Raw genomic sequence first — 20,417 nt, forward strand, 5'->3', positions numbered from 1 at the left:
CTGGTATTATCAATACGATACCCTAGCCCAGGAAGAGAAGACTTTCCCCAAAGAGTTGGATACAATAGAAGTAGACATACATACTACGTCACTCACCTTCAAAGCCGGCCTTTATTTGCCTCATATAACCCATGTATTTATTCATCTGGCTGGCATGCTAGCTTTGTGCTCCGATTCAGGTTTCTTTTCTTTCTCTTGCGTCTTGGGTATGGTTACGATTAAGCAGACTGGTATGAGGGGGAATGGGAGTTCTGAGAGCTAGCTAGGTATCATGTGTTGTGAGGCATTGCGGACTTCTAGCTGAAGCATGCAAGGGTAAACTGGGAATACAGCTAGAGCTACATCAAGTCAAAATTATGCATTATCCGCAACCATAGTCTATATTAATGCTAAAGAATCAGTCACCTATACGCTAGCTGTATCAATGCCCATCCACGTCATGGTATCCCAGATGATGATATGTATCCACATATAGCAAGCAAGAATTGCCCATCACCCGTGCTCCGGTCCGTCTTCAGGCCTTCTCCTGTCCGTCTTTTTTCAACTTTTGTCGCATTGTCTCTGCATATTAAATCAATCGGGTATCCAGTATAATGATCTGATGGAAATGGTGGGGTATGTTGAGTTATGTGTTGAATGTTGTGGTTGGCCGGACTCTTTCCCTTGTTTCTCGCGTTGGAATCATCGAGCAGGTCAATTAAGTTGATCTGAATGACGGCTCGACCTACCATTTCCTTGCTTTTCGGTTCTTTGAAGTTTCATGGTTTTCGCTCTTCTAAGTTGTGCCCCACTAATAGGTCACTTGCCCTCCGGATATCCAGTTTGGTCAACGACATGCCGTCAGCAACTGGAGCCATCCAGTGAGTCAGTTACACCTATTTCTCCTTGGCATCAACGTAGGCATCGACATCTGATGTCCGCGAGTCCTTGCGTTCGACGGCTTCTTCTGCTTCTTTCTTAGGCTCGCTCTGAGCGGGGTCAGCGCCGTTGGCTGGATCGGCTGTCGCAGCAGACTCCTTACCCTTGTGTGCGGGAATCTGGAACTGGGTGGGCTCTGTCTGACCTTCGAGAATCGGGGCAATGGCCAGAATCTGTTTCGCTGCCACCTCAGGGTTATGCGAGTCGCTGGAGGTTGTTAGCCCCGTCAAACTGTCGGTGCAAACGCAGCAACTTACACATGTGCATTGATAATCCAGTCTAGGTCCTCCTCTCCCTCATCTGGGCCGTGGGGCCCGCCCTGCACCCGTCGGAACAGCCGGGGGTGCCACTCAACGCCATCATCGACACGCTTCGCTGCCTCTTCTCGTTGGCGGTCCTCGATCTTGGTCTTCTCGTCCGTAGCCGCCTCGTGGTTCCTGGCAATGATAGCCTTCACGGTGTTTTGCCACAGTCGCTGCGACTCGCGCTCGCCCTGCTGTTCAATAGGTCTGGTCAACGGAGGGGTATGCTTCGCATGCGTAGCGTTGAATAGCAAATCCTTCTTGTGTGTCTGTTCAGGTTAGATTGCCGGTCCTTCGCGAAAGGAAGGAGAACTCACGTGAACGTCCTTGATGTGCATCTCGCCGTTCCAGAGACCGGACAGTTCATAGTATACCTCACCGGTCTTTTCGTTCTTGATTGTGCCACCGATAGCGTTATAAGTACCAGAAAAGTAGCCCTTTGTCTTGAATTCGATGTCGGCAACGAGGTTGTTCTCTGGGCACCGCACGTAGCTGTGGTCGCCAAGTTCGTATTTCATCTTTCCGAAAAGAATACCGCGGGCGTACATATTCGGTTGCGTCAAGATGCTAGGCCCGGTTAGAGTTGTCCTCATGCGCAGACGACAGGCCCACCTACTATCTTTCGCCCTTCTCCTTGTCCTGTCCGCGGTTCAAGAACCGCAGGATAGCAATGCCCTCCATCATACTAGCGGCTGAGTTTCCGAGGAATTTACTGCGGGGTTTCAAGGTGCCATCTATCCGAATGTTGTGCTCGGGTGCCATGAAGAAATAGCTCGATTTGGGCGGGTGGTGGGAGGTCTGCTCGGCGATATAGTACCCACGGGTGCCATCAGGGTAGTCCCAGTAACAGGTATAAGTCTCTCCGAGGATAGGGTTCAACGGCTTCTTCACTCCTCTGGGCAAGGTGTCAGCAAGGCTGGAGCTAGCGGAAGTACAGCATTTCAAGGGATGCGGCAACGTACGGAGGTTTGATGTGCCATCCGCTCAGATAGAACTTGACGACGGAAACGAATCGTTCTAAGGGGTCATCTATGGTGGGCATAGGAAGCAAAGTTTCCGGGTGCGCCATGAAGCTGGAGACAGGAAATCGGTTAGCTACTTCTTTTTATTTTGCGACGCAGGTACTCCGACATACTTGGTGATGCGCTCCAGCATAGATCGCGGTTCCAGAATAAAGGTGGGCAGGACGACCCGACTCAGATCAGCTCCCGGTCGGAGCTGAGAGATAATGTGGGAAAGGACTACAGATAAGTCAGCGGAAATGGAAAGGTCCGTATTTGCAGTGGTATAGGGTCCGGATCGATTTATTTTCCATTGTTGCTTTTGGGGATATTGAGGGGTCAGCTACGTACCATTTCCCTGGTCGGGCTCGACGATCTCGTCGTCCCCGCTCACGGGCTCAGCTTTGGGCTCATCGTGTGATGAACGATTACCTGAAACATGAAAAAAAGAGCCCCAGTCAGCAGACATGATGGTGGCAGCAAAAATGCGCGAGATGGGAGGGAGGTGGTGAAAAGACAGCCGGTCGGAGGAGAGAGCCAAGGAGGGGAAGAGAGAAAAGGGCGGAGAGATGTTGAGGCAGCCAGCAGCAGAAGGACTGAGGCAGCCAGCAGGAATGACGTGGGAGGAGCAGCAGCACAGAAAGAGGGGAGGTTCTCGACCGGATGACGGCAGCAAACTTCACTCACTGGTAAGCGATGACCGTCGGCGGATGTGCGGGACGGAGATGGGCATGGCGTTCCGTGGTTCTGTGTGCTTATTGATCTAGCAATTCTTTCTGGTGGTGGTTGGTCTTGTACTTCTGGTTTTTTTGCTGGTGTGAGGGTACACGGAGGGTTGTGGAGGAGACACCGACGCAACCGGACTGCAGCGCACAAAGGTGACTCGATTCTCGAGGGGTTTGGGCAGAAATTGAATTGTGGTGTCACTTGGGGTCTTTGAAGGATCTGCTCCTCTTTTTTCTCGAAATTAATCGAACTGAATTAGAGCAATGGAGGTAGATAGAAGGCAGCAGAGACAGTCAACAGAACTCCAAAGAAGGCCTTCAATGTCGGGATGTACGGACAGCGTCGGGTTCAGTTCCTGAAACCAACAACCTATTCTGCAGAAAATGAGAAAAGCAGTAGTGCCGGGAGTTCTATCTATTAATAAATACTACTCCAGGGGACACAAGAGACGGTGAGTCTGAGGGATTCTGGATGGATGATTGCTACTGAAACTGGAGCTGGATGACGTTGATGGGGGACTGCCTTGATTCGGATTTCTATGATGGCTCTTCTTTACACTGTGGCACTTCTCTCGCCTCAGCTTTATACTCTTGTTGGTGACACGGCATCTTCCAGAAGGCTTATCTGTATATGATATCTTTTCCCTCGTCGGTTCTCATGCTACAGACCGCAGTTTTTCACTCCGATCGCCGTTAATTTTTCAGCTGGACTCGCGATCAAGAGGGGCACACAGGCTTGGCGGTGGGGATGACGGATGACAGCCCATCGCTTCAATTCATGTTTCAAGCATCAAGCAATGCCGATGATCGCTCCCTTGGCCTCTATAATGGGTTGGTATTATTTCTTTAGATCCCAGTCCCAGGGCCCCATCTCATCTATCTCTATGCCGGATTAACCCTTAACCCTTCACCATTAATCCATCCATCTATCTACTCATGCCGACTGTCGTTTCAGCGGAGCATCCCCTCCTGTGATCTCCCGTAGGAATTCCGCTTCGGGATGGTGCAGCATGACATGGAAATGCTCCACGGCATGCACTGACTTTAATGACTTCCAGTTCTTGAACCAGATGACCTACCTTCGTATTAGCATCAAGAAAAAGCATCGCCCATCACCACCCCCGGCGCATTCCTTCCAACATTCTAGCCAATACATACCTGATCGGCTGGCATCCGTGAGAGAAATGTCCGTTGCACATACTCCTCGATCTCCTGTCGTGCGCGTGGCGTTAGGTCATCCGTGACCGGATCATCCTCCAGCTCGAACTTTGTCCACACCACCAAGTGAACAATGCCTTCCTCGACTCCATACGGCCAGTCATTGTAAAGAATGCGGATATCCTCTGACCATCACAACCATGCTTAGCACTCATCCCATCTCGACACAGGCAGTTCAAGACTCATTTGAACAGTGAGAAAGAGACAATTGAATACGAACCATCATACTCAAACGGCCGCCCCTTGGGCTTCAGATCATCCGGCGTCCCTTCTCCCCAGCGAAGCCGTTCCTTCACCACAAACCGCATGATCGATCCATACTCCGCGATAATCTGCTCCTTGTACTCGAGATACCTCCTCAAATCGCTGGGAAGGCGCTGAAACCGATCGATCTGGTTGGACCCTGTCCATCATGTATTAGCGGACCACTCACGGACCACGTCCTCCCCCTGACGCACGGCTTCATTCGGTCGAACATACGGACTATCTCCTTTACTAGCTCCCACCCCTGTCTCCGGTATTGCTCGTCAGGGGTCGAAAGCACCTCGATATTTTTCTGCGATGTGTCGCGTAGATAGCTGGGACATTCTGCTGTCCATTGTGAGCGGGGAACGTTGACAAGCCAGTACGGTAGAGGTTTTGGAGGAAGATTGGTTGCAGGGCTGTGGATTTTGGTTGAGACTTTCACATCCGGAGACCTAAGTCCCTCGTGAAAGGTAGTATAGGTTGCGGCAGACGACATGGCGATGATCTGACTCAATCGATAGACGGGGAGGTGTTGGAGCGAAGTAAAAGAGACCACGGCCGAGTCTATAAAGCGAACAGCATCTAATGTATAAGGCAGGCAGCAGGTAAGACAAACGAACCGGTGAAAAGAAAGAAGAGAAGCAAGAACAGAAAAGCACCGACCGAATAGAGCTGTAAGAGCTGATATAAACGGTGACCGGTTCCGGATGCGGTGGCGATGAGTTATTGATTATTGAAAGTATGGGGATGCCGCGACGCCCCGCTGCCCATTTCAGAAGGGATTGACGGTAATGTTATTAAGGAGAGGGGAATAACTAATCAAATCGAACGCGATGGATTATAAGCCCAACGCGAATATCGTCAGATTTTCCCTACACTCAAAGTATCTCCGTTTCTCATTCTCTGTTGTTCTGAGCTGACGGTGATCTGGAAGCCGTTGCAACGTCCGCCAACTCCACTGTGGAGACCTGTCAGATTGTCTGCCAGGGTTAGACTTGTCGCTATCCACGGTCCTTTCTTTGTTTGGCGGTGCAAGTGGCCTTGCCTGCTCCCTTATTGTTATGGCTAGGCTAGCAAATTGTTATATATTTGGCATTATAGGCCATGTGGTCTAGATCCACTAAATCCTACTTATAGAGTACTTGGCGCATCTTGGTCTGTCTTATCTATAGCTCAGTCCCCGACCATAACGCTCAGTCTAAGACGGTATACACCTGCACAAAGCACCACATACACACATACAGTAATCAAGTCAAGTATTCCATACATCTTGCAATGACCATCACATCCCATATCCCATATACGCATAAGAATCTACTAACAACCACTACAACTCCCCAACCAACCCTCTAATCTCAGGCCCATCCGACCTCACAACCACCACCCCCGCCTCCCTCAACTCCCTCTTCGCCTCCTCCCACCCCTCCCCTGGATCAACACACCTGACCGCATCCTCAACAAAATAACTCCTCAACCCAGCCCGTGCAGCATCAATCGCCGTAAACTTCACACAATAATCCCCGGCGACACCCACACAAAACACATCCGTAATGCCATTTTCCTCCAAAGCCCCCTTCAAATGTACATCCACCGACGACCGATTCACCTCCGCATCGAGGTTCCCAAAAGCATCTGCAAACGCAGAGTACATCTCCACGCGCGCATCCATGCCCTTTCGCACGTAGAGGTCAATGTTCTTGGTGTCGATTTCCGGGATAATCTCTGCGCCTTTGGTTCCCTCTACGCAGTGGACGGGCCAGAGCCGTTGAGGCTTGGTCTCAGTTTCTTTGCCTGCTGCAGGATTTCTCATGTCGATGAAGTGCTCGAAGGGTAGGTTGTTGGGCGGTGGGTGGTTCGGGGCGAAGGAGATGTGGTTGGGTGGGTGGCTGTCTTGGGATGCGATGCGGAGGGCGAAGCCGGGGTTGGAAAGAAGGGTATTGATTGTTGGGGCGAGGGCGCGGGCTTCTTGCACGGCGAGAGAGCCGTTCTGGTTGGTTTTGTTAGTATAGAGTTGGTCGATGGTTGGGGGTTGGGGAGAGTACGGACCGGAGGGCAGAAGTCCTCCTGCATGTCGACGATTATCAAGGCTGCCTTCATCTTGGATAGTGGCTGTTGTTTGATTTCAACGTTATTTAGTATCGTGATCTTTGTCAGAGCCAAGCTCCGTTACGGTGGCTAGACCAGTCTGGTCTGATATGTATGCAGATAAGTAGGTAGTGTCGCTTTGGGAGAAGCGAGAACTGTAGGCAGCTATCATCGTATCATACGGCCGGACTAGTTCTTAGACCCCGCTCGATGGTACGAAGTAGTCTCATCTGGCAATCATGGCGTCAATAGGAAACGCATGTTGATACTCATCTCAGGCAGCTGAGTTAGTCTCAGAAAGCGGATAGAAATTACTCCAGCACTTAAAGCCAAGATCGACTCTCGCGCATGAGATCATGCCCAGCCTCCATCGCCATCCACAGCTCGAGCTGTCCCAATCGGGCGTAGTGGGCAGCACGCGGCTGAGTCAGCGCACATGACCACAAAAGGCGCGCGAAATCCGCCGACGCAAACTTCTTCATCTTGTCAACTCAGGGCTGCGGCCCTTCATCAACTCGTCCACCCCACACCCAGTAGACCAGCGTAAATGAATTGCAGATGATGCGAGGCTCTTCTAAGGTATGTATATGCAAAACATCTATCTAGTCCACTCCAACCCTCCCCCGCAGCATGATGAAATCTTTATATATTGGAGCTGTCTTAGCACATTATGCGGACAAACTTTAATTACTTACGCAACTATTTACTGAATTCTGCACCCCTTTCACTATACTTCTTTGTCACTGCCATTGAGTCTACGATTTTTTTTTGCCGCAGATTCTAATTGTCAGTAGTCATTACAGGGCCCTACTAGTGAACAACACACCTTCCAGCCTCCTTGATACCCCAACGATCACTTAACCGAATTCATCACACCACCTAACCTACGGTACGGTCACACCAAACGCGGTTATAACAAACACCATGGCCTACGACCCCCGACTGTCCAGTGCAGGCACTGCGACCGCTCCCTCCCCTCCACCACCACCCCCACCACCCCCAGAAGCCATGGGATCAACAACTCAACCTCAACCCACCACGACGAACGAGGACAAAAACACAGTGCCAGAATCGGAGTCCTCATCATCCTCATCATATAAACTCCGATTCTGCACCGTGTGCGCCTCCAATCAGAACCGCTCTATGGAAGCCCACCTCCGTCTCTCCACAGCGACGAGTCCCTTCCCTGTAATTTCCTTCGGGACGGGCTCTCTAGTCCGGTTGCCCGGGCCCTCAATCACCCAACCCAACGTCTACAACTTCAACACAACCTCGTACTCTCAAATGTACGACGAGCTGCTCTCCAAAGACGAGCGTCTCTACCGCAACAACGGCCTCCTGAACATGCTCGAGCGCAACCGTAACTTGAAATGGGGCCCGGAGCGCTTCCAGGACTGGGTACCGGGACAGCCGCGCGTCGAGCACGTCTCGAAGGGCGATAAGGGCGCCCTAGGTACTGAAGGCGGCGTTGTCGATGTAATCATCACCTGTGAAGAACGGTGCTGGGATGCCGTGGTAGACGATCTTATGAATAAGGGCTCACCCTTGAACCGGCCCGTGCATGTCTTCAACGTGGATATCAAGGATAATCACGAAGAGGCATTAGTAGGAGGCAAGGCTATCTTGGATCTAGCGAATCGGTTAAACGAGGCTGCCTCGCAGGAGAGAAAGACGAATGGTGCCGATGGATGGGAGAACGGAGTCGGTGAGGCGAGACGGAATTTCGATGCTCGCGTGCCTGATATCCTGGCTGAGTGGCAGGAGAGATGGCCTCATTTGCCGGCTTTGTGGACACTGGCTTGGCTATAGTCCAGCCTAAGCTTAAGCATAAAGCACTACGTATGCATTCGGCGTCGGCTTTGAATGATTCTAGATCTCTTAGATCTATATCAGATGCAAATAATGTTTCATTCTTAAGTAATGGAATACTATCAATTACTTTCAACTAGTATCTGTCCTCTCATGTATCTTAATCCTGCACCTCGTAGCCTACCTATCTCAATTAGATAATAACCTGCAATACATTGTGAAAGACTCCGATATGAAGGAAGAACATTATTCTCTTCTTTTCTGGTCCGGGAAAGGGTACCTTAAATCTCTCTACATGCTGAGGGTCCAAATAAAGCTAGCTAGCTAGCTATACAACAATACCGACGATATGTCCTGATGTTTCCTTTTTTCATCTTCTCTAAAGACACTTCTAGCACCTGTAACATACAAGACACATGGATATCATCACACCACCACCTCCTCCTCCTTCTCCTCCTTCTCCCCTCTAATACAGGTGTATACTTTCTATAAGTAGCACACAACCAAAGCCCACCATCCACAAAGAAGAAACGTATAAACAACGCAATTAGATGAATTTTAGACAAGGTAGAAAAACGCCATCATCCAGCCCGATAGATTCCAATCCACCAACTCCAAAGACATATTCAAATGCGAGACAGACACAACAATAAATAAAAAAAAGTGTGTGTACGTGGGCATAAAGAGGAAGTGGTATTTTAAAACAGCTCCCCCCGCTGCCCAGCACCTCTCTCCAAATCCCTCCGTCGACTCGACTTCCCTAAACTACCACCACCAGATCGTTCCTCGCGCTCCTCCTCCATCATGGCTGTCTCTTCTTCGATTTCCTTCTCCGTGTCTTCGCGAAGACCGAGAATATCCGGAGGAATGAAGCTCATTTGCACGCTCGGGGCACCTTGGATGTATCGAAGCTGTTCGCGGATGGACTGGAGCAAGCCGGCGAGATAAGTGCGAGGGTTCTTGTTTTCGAGCTTGCGCATTTCCGAGAGGGGCGGAAAGAGAGAGAAGTCAGGGCCGAAGTGGTTGCGGAAGGTGACGGTTTCGGGGATGTGAGGGTCGATGGTATCCTGGGCGTCGATGAGGATGGAGGTTTCGTGAGCCCAGGCGCGGGAGACGTTGCGTGGGGTGTAGCCACCGCCACCGACGACGAGGAGAGGGAGGTTAAAAGTTTTGACGAAGGCGACGCAGGCGCCGTGGGCGGCGACGTTCAGGTTGAAGCAGCCGAGACGGTCGCAGCCGAGGGAGTCGGCACCGCATTGGAGGACGATGGCGCCCGGTCGGTAGACTTCGACGCAGGAGCCGACGACGTCGCGGAAGAGTTGGATGTAGGATTCGTCGTCGATGCCGTCGTGGAGGGGGACGTTGACGGAGTGGTGGGCGCCCGGGTTGAGGGGATGGGTGGGCCCCGTGCTGTCGAGGCCACCGGTGCCGGGGAAGAAGTTGTCCTTGTCGTATTTGTGGAAGGAGACGGTGAGGACGCGGTCGGTGGACCAGAAGGCTTGTTCCACGCCGTCGCCGTGGTGGACGTCGATGTCGATGTACATGACGCGCGGGTGCAGGCGGAGGAGCTGCAGGATGCCGAGGACGATGTCGTTGATGTAGCAGAAACCGCTGGCTTCGGCTTTTTTGGCGTGATGTAGGCCACCAGACCAGTTGACTGCGATCTCCGACTGGTTGTTGCAGAGCTTTCGGGCTGCGTCGATGGTACCGCCGGCGTAGAGGGAGCAGTAGTTGTAGAGGCCGTCGAAGATGGGGCAATCGTCACCGAAGTTGAAGCGCGCGATGTTCTCGCTCTGTTCAGGATTCTCCATATCGCCGGGGACGACTTGCTGTAGGAAATCGAGGTAATCTGATTTGTGGAAGTCCGCCAGCTCTTCGTAGGTGGCTGCGCGCGCCAGGTAGAGGTCCATCGCATGGTGCATGCCGTAGGCCATGACCAGCTGTTTTGTGAGGGTCAGACGCCATGGCTTCATGGGATGGGACTGGCCAAAGTGGTGTGGTTCGACGGCGGGATTGGCATGCCAGGAGACGCGATATCCATTGGGGCGAGAAATGCCATTTTGTTGGCGCTCGTGGGTGACTTTGCGGTCGACGGAGAAGGTGGGTGCGGAGGACGGAGGGGCGTATTCTTGGACAATGGCGGAGCGGGCCATGAGGAACGATATCGGAGGGCTGTGGGAGGAAATGTAGTCGAGGAGGTCCGATCGGATACGAAGAAGAGGCGCTTCACAGTTCAGATCATGCTTGCATGCGCGGAGAGTGGATGTGGAGGCGAAATGGACGTGGCGGGGAGAAGAAGAGCCGAAGAGAAACGGAGGTGCAGTTGGAGTTCGAGTTCGCGGCAGAAAAAGCCGACGATCACCTGCGCTGGTTGGCCGCGGATTAGGATTTCTGCAGCCCGCGATATAAGCTCAGCACACGGACTACGGGGGATATAATGTAGTATCAGGGGCTCGGAAGAATACTTTCAGCTATCTAAAAGAACAGCACCAATGGTGATAAAAATTCTCATACTATGGGAATAGACGATTCAACGATCTGCAGCAACTTGACAGGATTCGGCTACTACCGAGTCATGCTCAAATGCCGAACCATCCCCGAGTGATTACCTAACCTCTGCCGATGTCGGGTGGGCTCCCATGGGCTTCACCTTTAAATTCTCCTTCAATCGCAGACTCGGAGGCAAAAGAAGGCGTCTAGATCACAGATAGAATACTCCGTGCAGAGACTGTGGAAGGCGATAACGGTCAGCCCACGCGATCTCAAGTCTATAAAGCCAGCAGCACCATCCTCCTCGCCAGCAACAAGTCTCGACGTCATCGGCGCAGCCTTTACAACTCCTATAGAACGGTGCCATTTCTTGACCAACATTTCCCTCTACAAAGCCTGCATCATGCCTATGGTAACTGCAGCTACCTCCCTTCGCCGGGCTCTCGAGAACCCCGATTCCTTCATCGTCGCCCCCGGAGTCTACGATGGACTGTCAGCCCGTGTCGCCCTTTCCGCGGGCTTCGACGCTCTGTACATGGTAAGTGGCGAATGTCACTATGCTCGAATATTGGTCAACCAGCTCATCCCTCTTTACAGACCGGTGCCGGTACCGCTGCCTCGGTCCATGGTCAAGCAGACTTGGGCATCTGCACTCTCAACGACATGCGCGCCAACGCTGAAATGATCTCCAACATCTCCCCTAGCACTCCCGTAATTGCCGACGCAGACACCGGCTACGGCGGACCCATTATGGTCGCCCGCACGACCGAGCAATACTCGCGGTCCGGAGTTGCCGCCTTCCACATAGAAGACCAGGTACAAACGAAGCGCTGCGGACATCTCGCTGGCAAGATTCTCGTAGACACGGACACCTACGTGACGAGGATCCGGGCAGCAGTGCAGGCTCGCCAGCGGATTGGCAGTGATATTGTTGTGATCGCCCGGACAGATTCCCTCCAAACCCACGGCTATGAGGAGAGTGTCGCGAGACTGCGGGCCGCGCGCGACGCAGGCGCGGACGTAGGATTCCTCGAGGGGATTACGTCCAGGGAGATGGCCCGGCAAGTGATTCAGGACCTGGCGGGGTGGCCGTTGCTGCTGAACATGGTGGAGCATGGGGCCACGCCGTCGATCTCAGCAGCCGAGGCCAAGGAGATGGGCTTCCGCATCATCATCTTCCCGTTCGCGGCATTGGGACCTGCCGTTGCAGCGATGCGCGAGGCGATGGAGAAGCTGAAGAGGGACGGCATCCCTGGGTTGGACAAGGAGATGACACCACAGATGCTCTTCCGTGTGTGTGGATTGGACGAGAGTATGAAGGTGGATGCGCAGGCCGGGGGTGCTGCTTTTGACGGAGGGGTGGACCTGAAGTAGTTTTGACGGCATTGATTTGCTCAGTACATACCCTGGGGACCTGTTTGGGGTTTAGAACATAATTGTATAGATGTAAATATGTTTGACTTGATCTGATCCAGGCGAGCAGTAAGACATGGAGCCCATTCGTCTCGAGGTTATGGCGACAGAATGAGGATGTAGCTCACTCACTACTAAGAATTGTCGCAACAGAACGGTGCTGACTGAGCACCAAACAGGCAATTGTCTAATCCCAATTAGGGCCAACGATACGGGATCCGAAAGGAGGTGCTTAGTCACCCCGGATCATCGGGCCCCAAATTGAAGCTGACGAGTCGCTCTCCGCGACAGGAATAGTATCCGCTCCTCGTCTCGAACAGGGCAGCTGGTCTCTAAATTTAGAGGGGCCCCCAGGCCGAAAAGGAGATTCTCTACCCATCCAGGAAATGGTCGGCTGATGTTGAGGACCGAACGTGGCTTACTGTTGGAAAGTCAGCAACGCCTGCCAACCGAGAAGGGGGTTCCGTCGGCATCCATGGGACAGAGACCCAGGGAAACACTATTTATTTACATGTGAAGAAGTAGTATAGATATAGAGCGGCATAGGATAACGCTCTCACTTATGTGTACAAGAGCTAGACTAGTTGCCATTAAAATCCAAGACAACGTTCGATAGTCCAGCCAGTTTTTGGTGGCCAGAACCTGGCAAGTCGCACCCCCTCGGTGGATTAAGCGACTATCGTTACCCAGACTTGCTGGTCACGGGCCAACAACAGGCAATGACAGTTGGGGTGGACTCGGACACGGGCTGAAGATTACCGAATTGTCGCTGTGCTAAACTCTAGTGGCCCGCGGACCAGATGGTCCATGGGATGACCAGCGAATTCGATACATACAGCAACTCGATGGTTGGTGTTGGGTGTTTGAGGATGCTGACCATGACTGCGCAGGATGATTGGAATTCCGGTTGCCGCCGTCCCTGGATTTTGGGGGTCCTGATCAGGGTCCGCGGCAGGGTCAAATTGGGGTTAAGCCGTGGCATTCAGGGTCGCTTGGTGGGCAAAACAGCAGGACCCTTAGGGGTCCTGCAAGCCTTTTTTTACCTGAGGCTATACCAGCTATACCAAAATTACCGTAATGATTCAAGGTGGATGCAACGAGGGCAAAAGTCACTGCCCTTCCTTGCCTATCCACCCAAACGCAGGCTCCAGTCTTACGGTGTGTGTGTGTGCAATCTCACGGTCTGGCCTGCATTCTTTCTCCTCGACATATTATCCACTGTCAGTCCATCGGATCAAATCACTGTCCAACGTGGGTCTTGACGTGGCGATGGGCTGGCTCTCTCCTGGGTAACCGGCAGCCAGGCCGGGATTCGACCAAGCAACATTAATTGGAAGTTGAGTGACTTGTTCGTGTGTGAAATTGATCGAACAACAGGATAATGGTCCGAATGACGTATCAATAAGCAATGCGATTTACTCTGTCGGATTCTTGCGATCGGGCAGCATTCCAACTGGATTCCATGCATCTAATCAAACCCCGCCCTATCGTGTGAGGCGTCCACTGATCGATCGTTGGGCGAAGAGATCCACGGAATTCACTTCCTGTGGATTATTGACAGGCTTAGGTCCTCAGCATCACCGACAACTCAAGAGACGGTGTGGATGAGTTGGAGAGGGTACCTGAACACGATGCAGCACCCAGTGCAACCTGGATGCATCTGTAAGGTACCAGGCACCGTACGGTATTGGTACCACGGCAGGCGCGATCGGCGGGGCGGTTCCAGGGATTGCGAGTCTCGACCTACAAAGCATAAATCATCCCCCATTGACTGTCTCTGTTATTTGGTATACTTCTTGCTAGATGGGTATACTAACAGTCGGGCCTTATCCGAAGGTAGAATCTAAGTGGGTAATTATTGTGTTTACCGGGTCAATAAATCGAGTTCAAACCATGCTATATCGAGGTATCTATGCTGTACTCCGTATTTGCAGACGAAAGAAGGATTTGGGTTTAGACCCCAAGTGGGGTCCAACTCACCAATGACAAGCCAACCTGGAGCATCCGAACGGCAAGCTCAGGAACCGATGCTCGTCTACAACCAATCAATCGCCCCCAAAGCCAAGTGACTCCCCTGATCGACCCCCTTTTAATTTAATGAAATCCAATTACAGGTCCAACTTGATACGAAGAGGACCGTTTGATGCGGGAAAAGTGAAAAACCATGCAGAGTGAAAGGAAAGGATTGATGGTAACGAACTGAACGGTAAACTCCCCTTCTACGATCTGGGCCTGGCCTGGCCTTTCTGTTCCCCCCTCTGGCTTTTCTTATTATTATCTCCTCTTTCCCCCCCGGCTCTTCCCTTCTTCTTCTTCCTCTCCCTCCCTCTTTGCTCTGCAACTGCTTTGCTCTCCTTCTCGGGTACACATCTCACTCCTTTGTGTGTGTTTGTTTCAAGGCTGAGCGTCCCCTTGGTATTGCTCGCGTCATTCATTACTTCCCAATCTACTCACTCTCTTTCATCAATCGTGTACCCTGAAACGGTTGGTTTGTTCCAAGAAAACACCTGTGATACCCATTCAGTTCAATATCTATCAACACAAACATCATGCAGCTCAAGAACTCCATGCTCCTGCTGGCCGCTTTGACGGCTGGCTCCGCTACTGCTCGCCTGCACGGCCATGAACGCCGTCACCACCACAACGACAAGCGTGACGTCGGTGATGTCGTCGTTGCTACTATCGACGGTCAAAAGGTCTCCTGGATCAACGAGTGGTCCGGTGTCGCCGCCACCACCGTCTCTGAGGCTGCCACTACTCAGGTGTCTGTTGAAGCTGCCGCCACCCAGGTCTCCGTCGCCAGCTCCGTCATCGCCTCCGTCTCGGCGGTTCCTTCTGCTTCCAGCTCTTCCGGCGCAGCCACTGCTAGCGGATCCTGCTCAAGCTGGACCGACACCCTGTCGTCCGGCGATTACTCTCGCGCCGGCTTCGGCAAGTCCACGGTTAGCAAGCGCACCACCGACGCCATCTACTACACCGGCAATGTCGGCAGCCCTTGGGGTAGCAACATCATCGAGGTCGACGCCTCGAACGCCTGCCAGTACAAGCACGTTGTCCGCATCGACGGCAGTGAGACTGATGACTGGACCGTCGTCTTCTGGAACAAGATCGGACCCGATGGAGGTCTGAACGGCTGGTACGGCAACTCTGCTCTGACCCTGACCATCAAGCCCGGTACTTCCCGCTACGTCGCCTTCGACGATGACTCTCAGGGTGGCTGGGGTGCTGCCAAGGGTGACAAGCTCCCCACTGACCAGTACGGCGGTTACTCCTGCACCTGGGGTGAATTTGACTTCGGTAACACTAGCAACGAGGGCTGGTCCGGCTGGGATGTGTCTGCCATCCAGGCTCAGAACGCTGGCCAGGAGATCCAGGGTATGAAGATCTGCGACCACCAGGGCACCGGATGCTCCAGTATCTCCAAGGCGGCCAGCAGCGTCATCAACGCCTACACTGCTGCCCTTGCTGCTGCCGATGGCATCGGTGGTTCCCTGTCCTCCGGCCCCGTCCGTCTCCAGGTCACCATCGACTTCGAATAGACGTGTCTCGTCATCGATTCGTTCAGATTTCTTTTTCTTTTCTCTTCAAATATTCCCTTCGGTAAACTTGGCTTGGGGTTAGGGTGTTTTTGTGTGTGTGCAGGCCTGCACCGGGTCCTTCGGGGTCTGTCCCTCGCAGCTGGAAGTGAGGGTTACATTGCACGTCCGACCCTTGCCGTGCTGCTAGGATCTGCTTGCTTGATACGTTCGATTGTACATACATCCATATACCACCGTGATTATTGAGTTATGAGTAACTTCAGTATACTCGATCAAGTTCTAGTGTATATTTTTAATTCTTAAACTTTATACTGTAACCGAATAAACTAAACCCCTACTCGATTTGCATATACTTGTAGAGTACTCTATGTTTCACCTAGTCCCCTAAATCATACTTGAACTTAATTATTTAACTGAACCCGGATCACCTATCGCTACATCTCTCATCTGCTTATGTTTCCCTATACCTGGCTAAGTACTAGTATCTCAGACTCTGCATGCAATCACATGGGAGCTTGAGATATAACTACTTAATACTTAATATATACCTTTCATACATAGCATAAACACACTCATTTCGGATTGGAAAAACTCAACAATAAACCAATACTATAGAAGACCATGAATACATATGACCAGGATCTAACTAGCCGAATTATTCGCTAGATTCGCTCACTTTACCTAAATAGTTAACTTAATACTCGAAATGGCTGGCTACTAATCAAAATCATAGCACTACGACAACACCCACCACATTGAGAAGGTTAATGCCAATTTGTCATGTATAATCCCAATTTTAAGTCCATCATACGGTCTTCGTATCACTAATTACTTCCATCACCTGAACCTCTGTCTAGTGTGTCCCGGTTGCCTATTAGAACTGACACGCTCTGGGGTTCTTGTAGAATCTTACTTACGGGCAGTTGAATCTATCTACTGCCAAATCATCATAAAGTCCCCCCGCACAGAACGGGTGGAATAACTCTACGCTTACCAATATTGCTAATAGCTGAAGAACGACATGTGCAAAGTTAGTTCAGTTAATAAAACAGCACCTATGACCTGGCTCTGAACATGAGGAACAGAAAGATGACAGATAGATAGGTGCCATCGCAGCAGAGAATTGCGCCATACCCGGCACAGCATATGAGCCTGTTAAAGGCTTCAAGGCGATCAGGTTGCGAGGAATATAATCAGTGATGCGGACAATTCCCTTCGCGCATATCACATTGGGTATAGAGGTAAGCCTTTAAGCTGTCTTTCACCACCGCGCTGGATGTGTAAGTCGTATAGCAATTCTTCTGCTGGGTTTAGCTACCCCAGGGGTTACTGCTAATTTGTTTACCTAGGGTTCTGACCCAAAATGACAGATTGATGTATGCTAGCGGCGAGAAACGGAACGGCAGGTGTCTATCTACTGCTGCAGGTGTAATGGGCTAACTGCGCTGCCCTCGTACGCCAGCAGGGTACTGTTGGCATGGACAGGCTCCAGATCGGGAACGTTATACCCCGCAGCGAGGTCGCTAGTAAAGAATCCATCCTCATCGTGGTCTTCTTTCTTGATAGTGACAAATACTCCGGGCGAGATTGGGCTCTGGATAGTCCTCTCTCGAAGGCTGTCCATATTGTATTCAAGGTCCGACTCCAACTCCTCGTCAGCGCGGCAAAGCTTCTTTGTCTGGCTGCTAGTTTGGACCACGCAGATCGAATGGGCCTTCCCGAAGCCTGGCACATCCGCAGGGAGACATCCGTTCGTATTGTGGATCAGGCCGACGATTCGGCCATCGCATGAATCAGACGAACAGAGGACAACGTCATACTGGTCGTCGTGGATGTTGTCAATCTTTATGAATACTGACTGGGTAATACTGTTCAGGCTCGTGCAAGCGCTAGGGCCCGCAAGTCGATGCACATTGATCTCTGGGCCATTGCATTTGTCCCCCTGATATTCAAAGATTCGATAGGAGCTCACAGGCAGTGAGAACGAAGACAAGGCAGCCAAGAAGAGTGGGATAGATGCCGAGGGCTTCATTTTGGCGGCTTTGGAAGGGTGAGTTCTGATGAGTGATAGTGGAGGAGAGAAGCAGGGTATTTATAGCTGCATTGACACTGCAGGTAGCCAATGGAACAACTCAAGATGGCTATAGCCCTTGCCTTGTCTCTTACACAATATTTGAAGGTGTCGCGAGAACTGTGGAGTTGCTTCTCTTACTCCTGCACTGTGACCGAGCTATATCCACTAAACTCGATGGTAGGTTCAGGTTTTTCAGGTTCATCCCTGGCCTGTCTACGGAGTTGTCGATACTTCTTACAGTCATTTGACGTTGAAGTGCAATCATCAAATTGTTGTAGCGATACTGTGCCCCTCACCTACCCACACAGCCGTTAGCCAACCACGTTTAGGCCATAAATCAGATCGCTGGCGGAGCCGGAGGGATTCTAACCCTGTCAGTGTCTCACCTGCGTGGTATCGCTTTGCACACCAAAGCACTTGGATCCAGTTCGCCGGAGCGCTAGTCAGGGCTCACATGAGGCAGGCTGAGAGAGGCCTGCGCGTGCAACCCCCCAAAGCAATCTATCTTGGTCGAAGCTGGAACCCAAACGGTCTAACGCTTTCATCCCAGTGCGACGGTGTCTTCCTGGACAGTTCGATGGGTCTGTCATTCAGTGGACCTAATTCTTCAACTAAGTCTATAAAGGTAAGGTATGTGAAAGAAGTAGGCAGTCATCTCACCATCAACTTATCCTGAAGTTGGAGTATTAGCCAACAGCTAACAGGTAGATATTGCATGTATACCTTTAGAACCGAGTTCACCTTCCAGATTTCCCATGGACATTTAACAAGTGCACCCCGCATCCGGAAGATATTCCCTGTAAGGTTGAAGGCCTGAGCAACCGCTAGTCATGTAGTTAGTTAGTTGGAGAACAGGGATCCCAGATTCTTCCATATCTAGGAATCAGTCCCCTTCCCTCCCTCCCAATCTCTCCTATAATCCCCTCTCACCATGATCTCTCCCGCAGAAGCCATCACTGCCATGTTTGGCGGGGTAGTCGCCCTGAATATACACCTCCTAATATCGAACCTCATCTCAGTCCCTCGGACTCTCTATTGCCTTTCCCTTGGCCCGACGTATGTCCTAGCTCTACAGGTGATGGTCGCGGTTTCTATTGCCCGGATGCAATGCATCATCCTGAATCAGCCATTTCAGCTCCGATCGAGGAAGATCAAAGCCCTTCTCTTTCTCTACGCTATTTTCCCAATGCCGTATCTTGTGATATTGGTGAATATCAAGGTCCTTCCGAAGGTGTGTGGACGTCGGTGTTAGGAGATAGGACCAACGGAAGTCGGCCAAGACGTCCAAGTCTCTCGATGGTTGGGACCGAGTGAGATGAACATGTCTTGTACTAGCCGATTCTCTCACATGTCTCCTTTATGTTTGCTCTAAATTGATCAAGCTATGGACGTACCTGGGGACCATTCTATCAACACTTTCACTCTCGTGGGAGGTCCTTCCCAGCCGACAGAGCACAGTATTCCTGTCCCGAAAGAAACCACCCCTCTGCAGTAGCGTGGATTGTGGGCTCGGGGGCACTCCGCATATACCTCGCTAGTACTAGGGACGGACAGGGCTCCGAAATTATACCATGCGTAGGGAGTAGGAAACGGAGATCCCAGGGGTGGCTCACAATGCGCATTGTAAGTGACTAGTAACTCTACGTGTACAGCCCATATCAGTCAGCCAATCAGGAGGAGAGGTGGTGTCTGGCAGACGTACTGTTGATGTTAGTAAGTAGAGAACTCTCACATTACATGATTCAAAGTAGGTCTGTTGTTGAGGGTAGAAACCCCGCGGTATATCATCTTTCTTTGTTCCATTCAGATCAAAAGTAATACATGTTTTCTTGGTATCTATGAACATGATACGTACATAAGCCTTGTCTCTTGTATGACTAGTTCTCTAGACTAGGATCTGATGAAGTACTATTGAGTAGATAGACAGCTAAATAGAAAGGCAGTCTGGAAGTATAAACATAAGTGACACACCACTGCTACATGCATACCACAAACATCAATCATAATAGAGTCTCCTAGTATATCAGCTATCACTATATCTCTATCTGACCCACTTATCCCTCCAAAAATATGACTTTCCACAAGCTATGCTTATGATCGACTGTAATCCCTGGCTTCATCTCGCCATCTGGAACCACATAAAATGGGATCTTATATAATACGCAGACTATACCATCTTTATGTGAGGATTGAAGGGGGTTGTGTTCAGATGGTGGTGGATGAGTGAATGTTCTCCTGACTATGACATGTGCAATTGATCTACTTATTATTTAAATATTCGCCAAATCTATGGATACTGTTGGTGGGTATAAGCCAAGCAAGTGGGGATACCATTGTCATATATGAATGAGCAGTAACTAGTAGGGATGAATACACTCATCAATTACACGATATACAGTGTGCTACGCTCGGCTGGGAATTTTGGACTTCTGAGGATTCAACAGATACTGGTTTGCTAATCGTACACCTCAAAATAGGGGAGGATATATTAATGAAACAATCTATCTAATATACACTATAGCTCACGCAGGATATTCATCGCGTCCGTTTCAAGATCTATTTCTCCTTCCCCTTCAGTTGCCACCTCAAACTCATCC

General features: G+C 51.0%; 9 protein-coding genes across 9 annotated transcripts; 4 read left to right on the forward strand and 5 right to left on the reverse strand.

The window, feature by feature from the left end:
* Positions 1 to 875: 875 nt before the first annotated feature.
* On the reverse strand, positions 876 to 2,690 carry An07g08340 (uncharacterized protein; the record flags this gene model as incomplete). The annotated part of the gene is made up of 7 exons (XM_001391872.3): positions 876 to 1,125; positions 1,176 to 1,489; positions 1,538 to 1,787; positions 1,837 to 2,115; positions 2,183 to 2,293; positions 2,356 to 2,461; positions 2,573 to 2,690. The coding sequence occupies 7 exons, from the start codon at positions 2,688 to 2,690 to the stop codon at positions 876 to 878; spliced, it is 1,428 nt and encodes a 475-aa protein (XP_001391909.1).
* Positions 2,691 to 3,880: 1,190 nt separating this feature from the next.
* On the reverse strand, positions 3,881 to 4,906 carry An07g08350 (uncharacterized protein; the record flags this gene model as incomplete). The annotated part of the gene is made up of 4 exons (XM_001391873.1): positions 3,881 to 4,021; positions 4,105 to 4,289; positions 4,385 to 4,567; positions 4,645 to 4,906. The coding sequence occupies 4 exons, from the start codon at positions 4,904 to 4,906 to the stop codon at positions 3,881 to 3,883; spliced, it is 771 nt and encodes a 256-aa protein (XP_001391910.1).
* Positions 4,907 to 5,737: 831 nt separating this feature from the next.
* An07g08360 (uncharacterized protein) lies at positions 5,738 to 6,507 on the reverse strand (the record flags this gene model as incomplete). The annotated part of the gene is made up of 2 exons (XM_001391874.3): positions 5,738 to 6,397; positions 6,457 to 6,507. 2 exons carry the CDS (start codon positions 6,505 to 6,507, stop codon positions 5,738 to 5,740), a joined length of 711 nt encoding a protein of 236 aa, XP_001391911.1.
* A 996-nt stretch (positions 6,508 to 7,503) lies between these two features.
* Positions 7,504 to 8,304, forward strand: An07g08370 (uncharacterized protein; the record flags this gene model as incomplete). The annotated part of the gene is made up of 2 exons (XM_059748643.1): positions 7,504 to 7,893; positions 7,939 to 8,304. 2 exons carry the CDS (start codon positions 7,504 to 7,506, stop codon positions 8,302 to 8,304), a joined length of 756 nt encoding a protein of 251 aa, XP_059605405.1.
* A 698-nt stretch (positions 8,305 to 9,002) lies between these two features.
* An07g08380 (uncharacterized protein) lies at positions 9,003 to 10,457 on the reverse strand (the record flags this gene model as incomplete). Its single annotated transcript, XM_001391876.1, has 1 exon — positions 9,003 to 10,457. The coding sequence occupies one exon, from the start codon at positions 10,455 to 10,457 to the stop codon at positions 9,003 to 9,005; it is 1,455 nt and encodes a 484-aa protein (XP_001391913.1).
* Positions 10,458 to 11,197: 740 nt separating this feature from the next.
* Positions 11,198 to 12,168, forward strand: An07g08390 (uncharacterized protein; the record flags this gene model as incomplete). The annotated part of the gene is made up of 2 exons (XM_001391877.3): positions 11,198 to 11,332; positions 11,392 to 12,168. The coding sequence occupies 2 exons, from the start codon at positions 11,198 to 11,200 to the stop codon at positions 12,166 to 12,168; spliced, it is 912 nt and encodes a 303-aa protein (XP_001391914.3).
* Positions 12,169 to 14,756: 2,588 nt separating this feature from the next.
* Positions 14,757 to 15,746, forward strand: An07g08400 (uncharacterized protein; the record flags this gene model as incomplete). Its single annotated transcript, XM_059748644.1, has 1 exon — positions 14,757 to 15,746. One exon carries the CDS (start codon positions 14,757 to 14,759, stop codon positions 15,744 to 15,746), a length of 990 nt encoding a protein of 329 aa, XP_059605406.1.
* Positions 15,747 to 17,160: 1,414 nt separating this feature from the next.
* Positions 17,161 to 17,778, reverse strand: An07g08410 (uncharacterized protein; the record flags this gene model as incomplete). Its single annotated transcript, XM_059748645.1, has 2 exons — positions 17,161 to 17,688; positions 17,719 to 17,778. The coding sequence occupies 2 exons, from the start codon at positions 17,776 to 17,778 to the stop codon at positions 17,161 to 17,163; spliced, it is 588 nt and encodes a 195-aa protein (XP_059605407.1).
* Positions 17,779 to 18,751: 973 nt separating this feature from the next.
* Positions 18,752 to 20,415, forward strand: An07g08420 (hypothetical protein [truncated ORF]; the record flags this gene model as incomplete). Its single annotated transcript, XM_059748646.1, has 5 exons — positions 18,752 to 19,051; positions 19,400 to 19,443; positions 19,473 to 19,533; positions 20,219 to 20,270; positions 20,342 to 20,415. Coding segments are annotated over 5 exons (531 nt in total), but the record flags the coding sequence as incomplete, so codon positions are not given.
* Positions 20,416 to 20,417: the final 2 nt, after the last annotated feature.

The sequence above is a fragment of the Aspergillus niger genome (genome assembly GCF_000002855.4).
Source record: "Aspergillus niger supercontig An07".
Lineage (NCBI taxonomy): Eukaryota > Fungi > Ascomycota > Eurotiomycetes > Eurotiales > Aspergillaceae > Aspergillus > Aspergillus niger.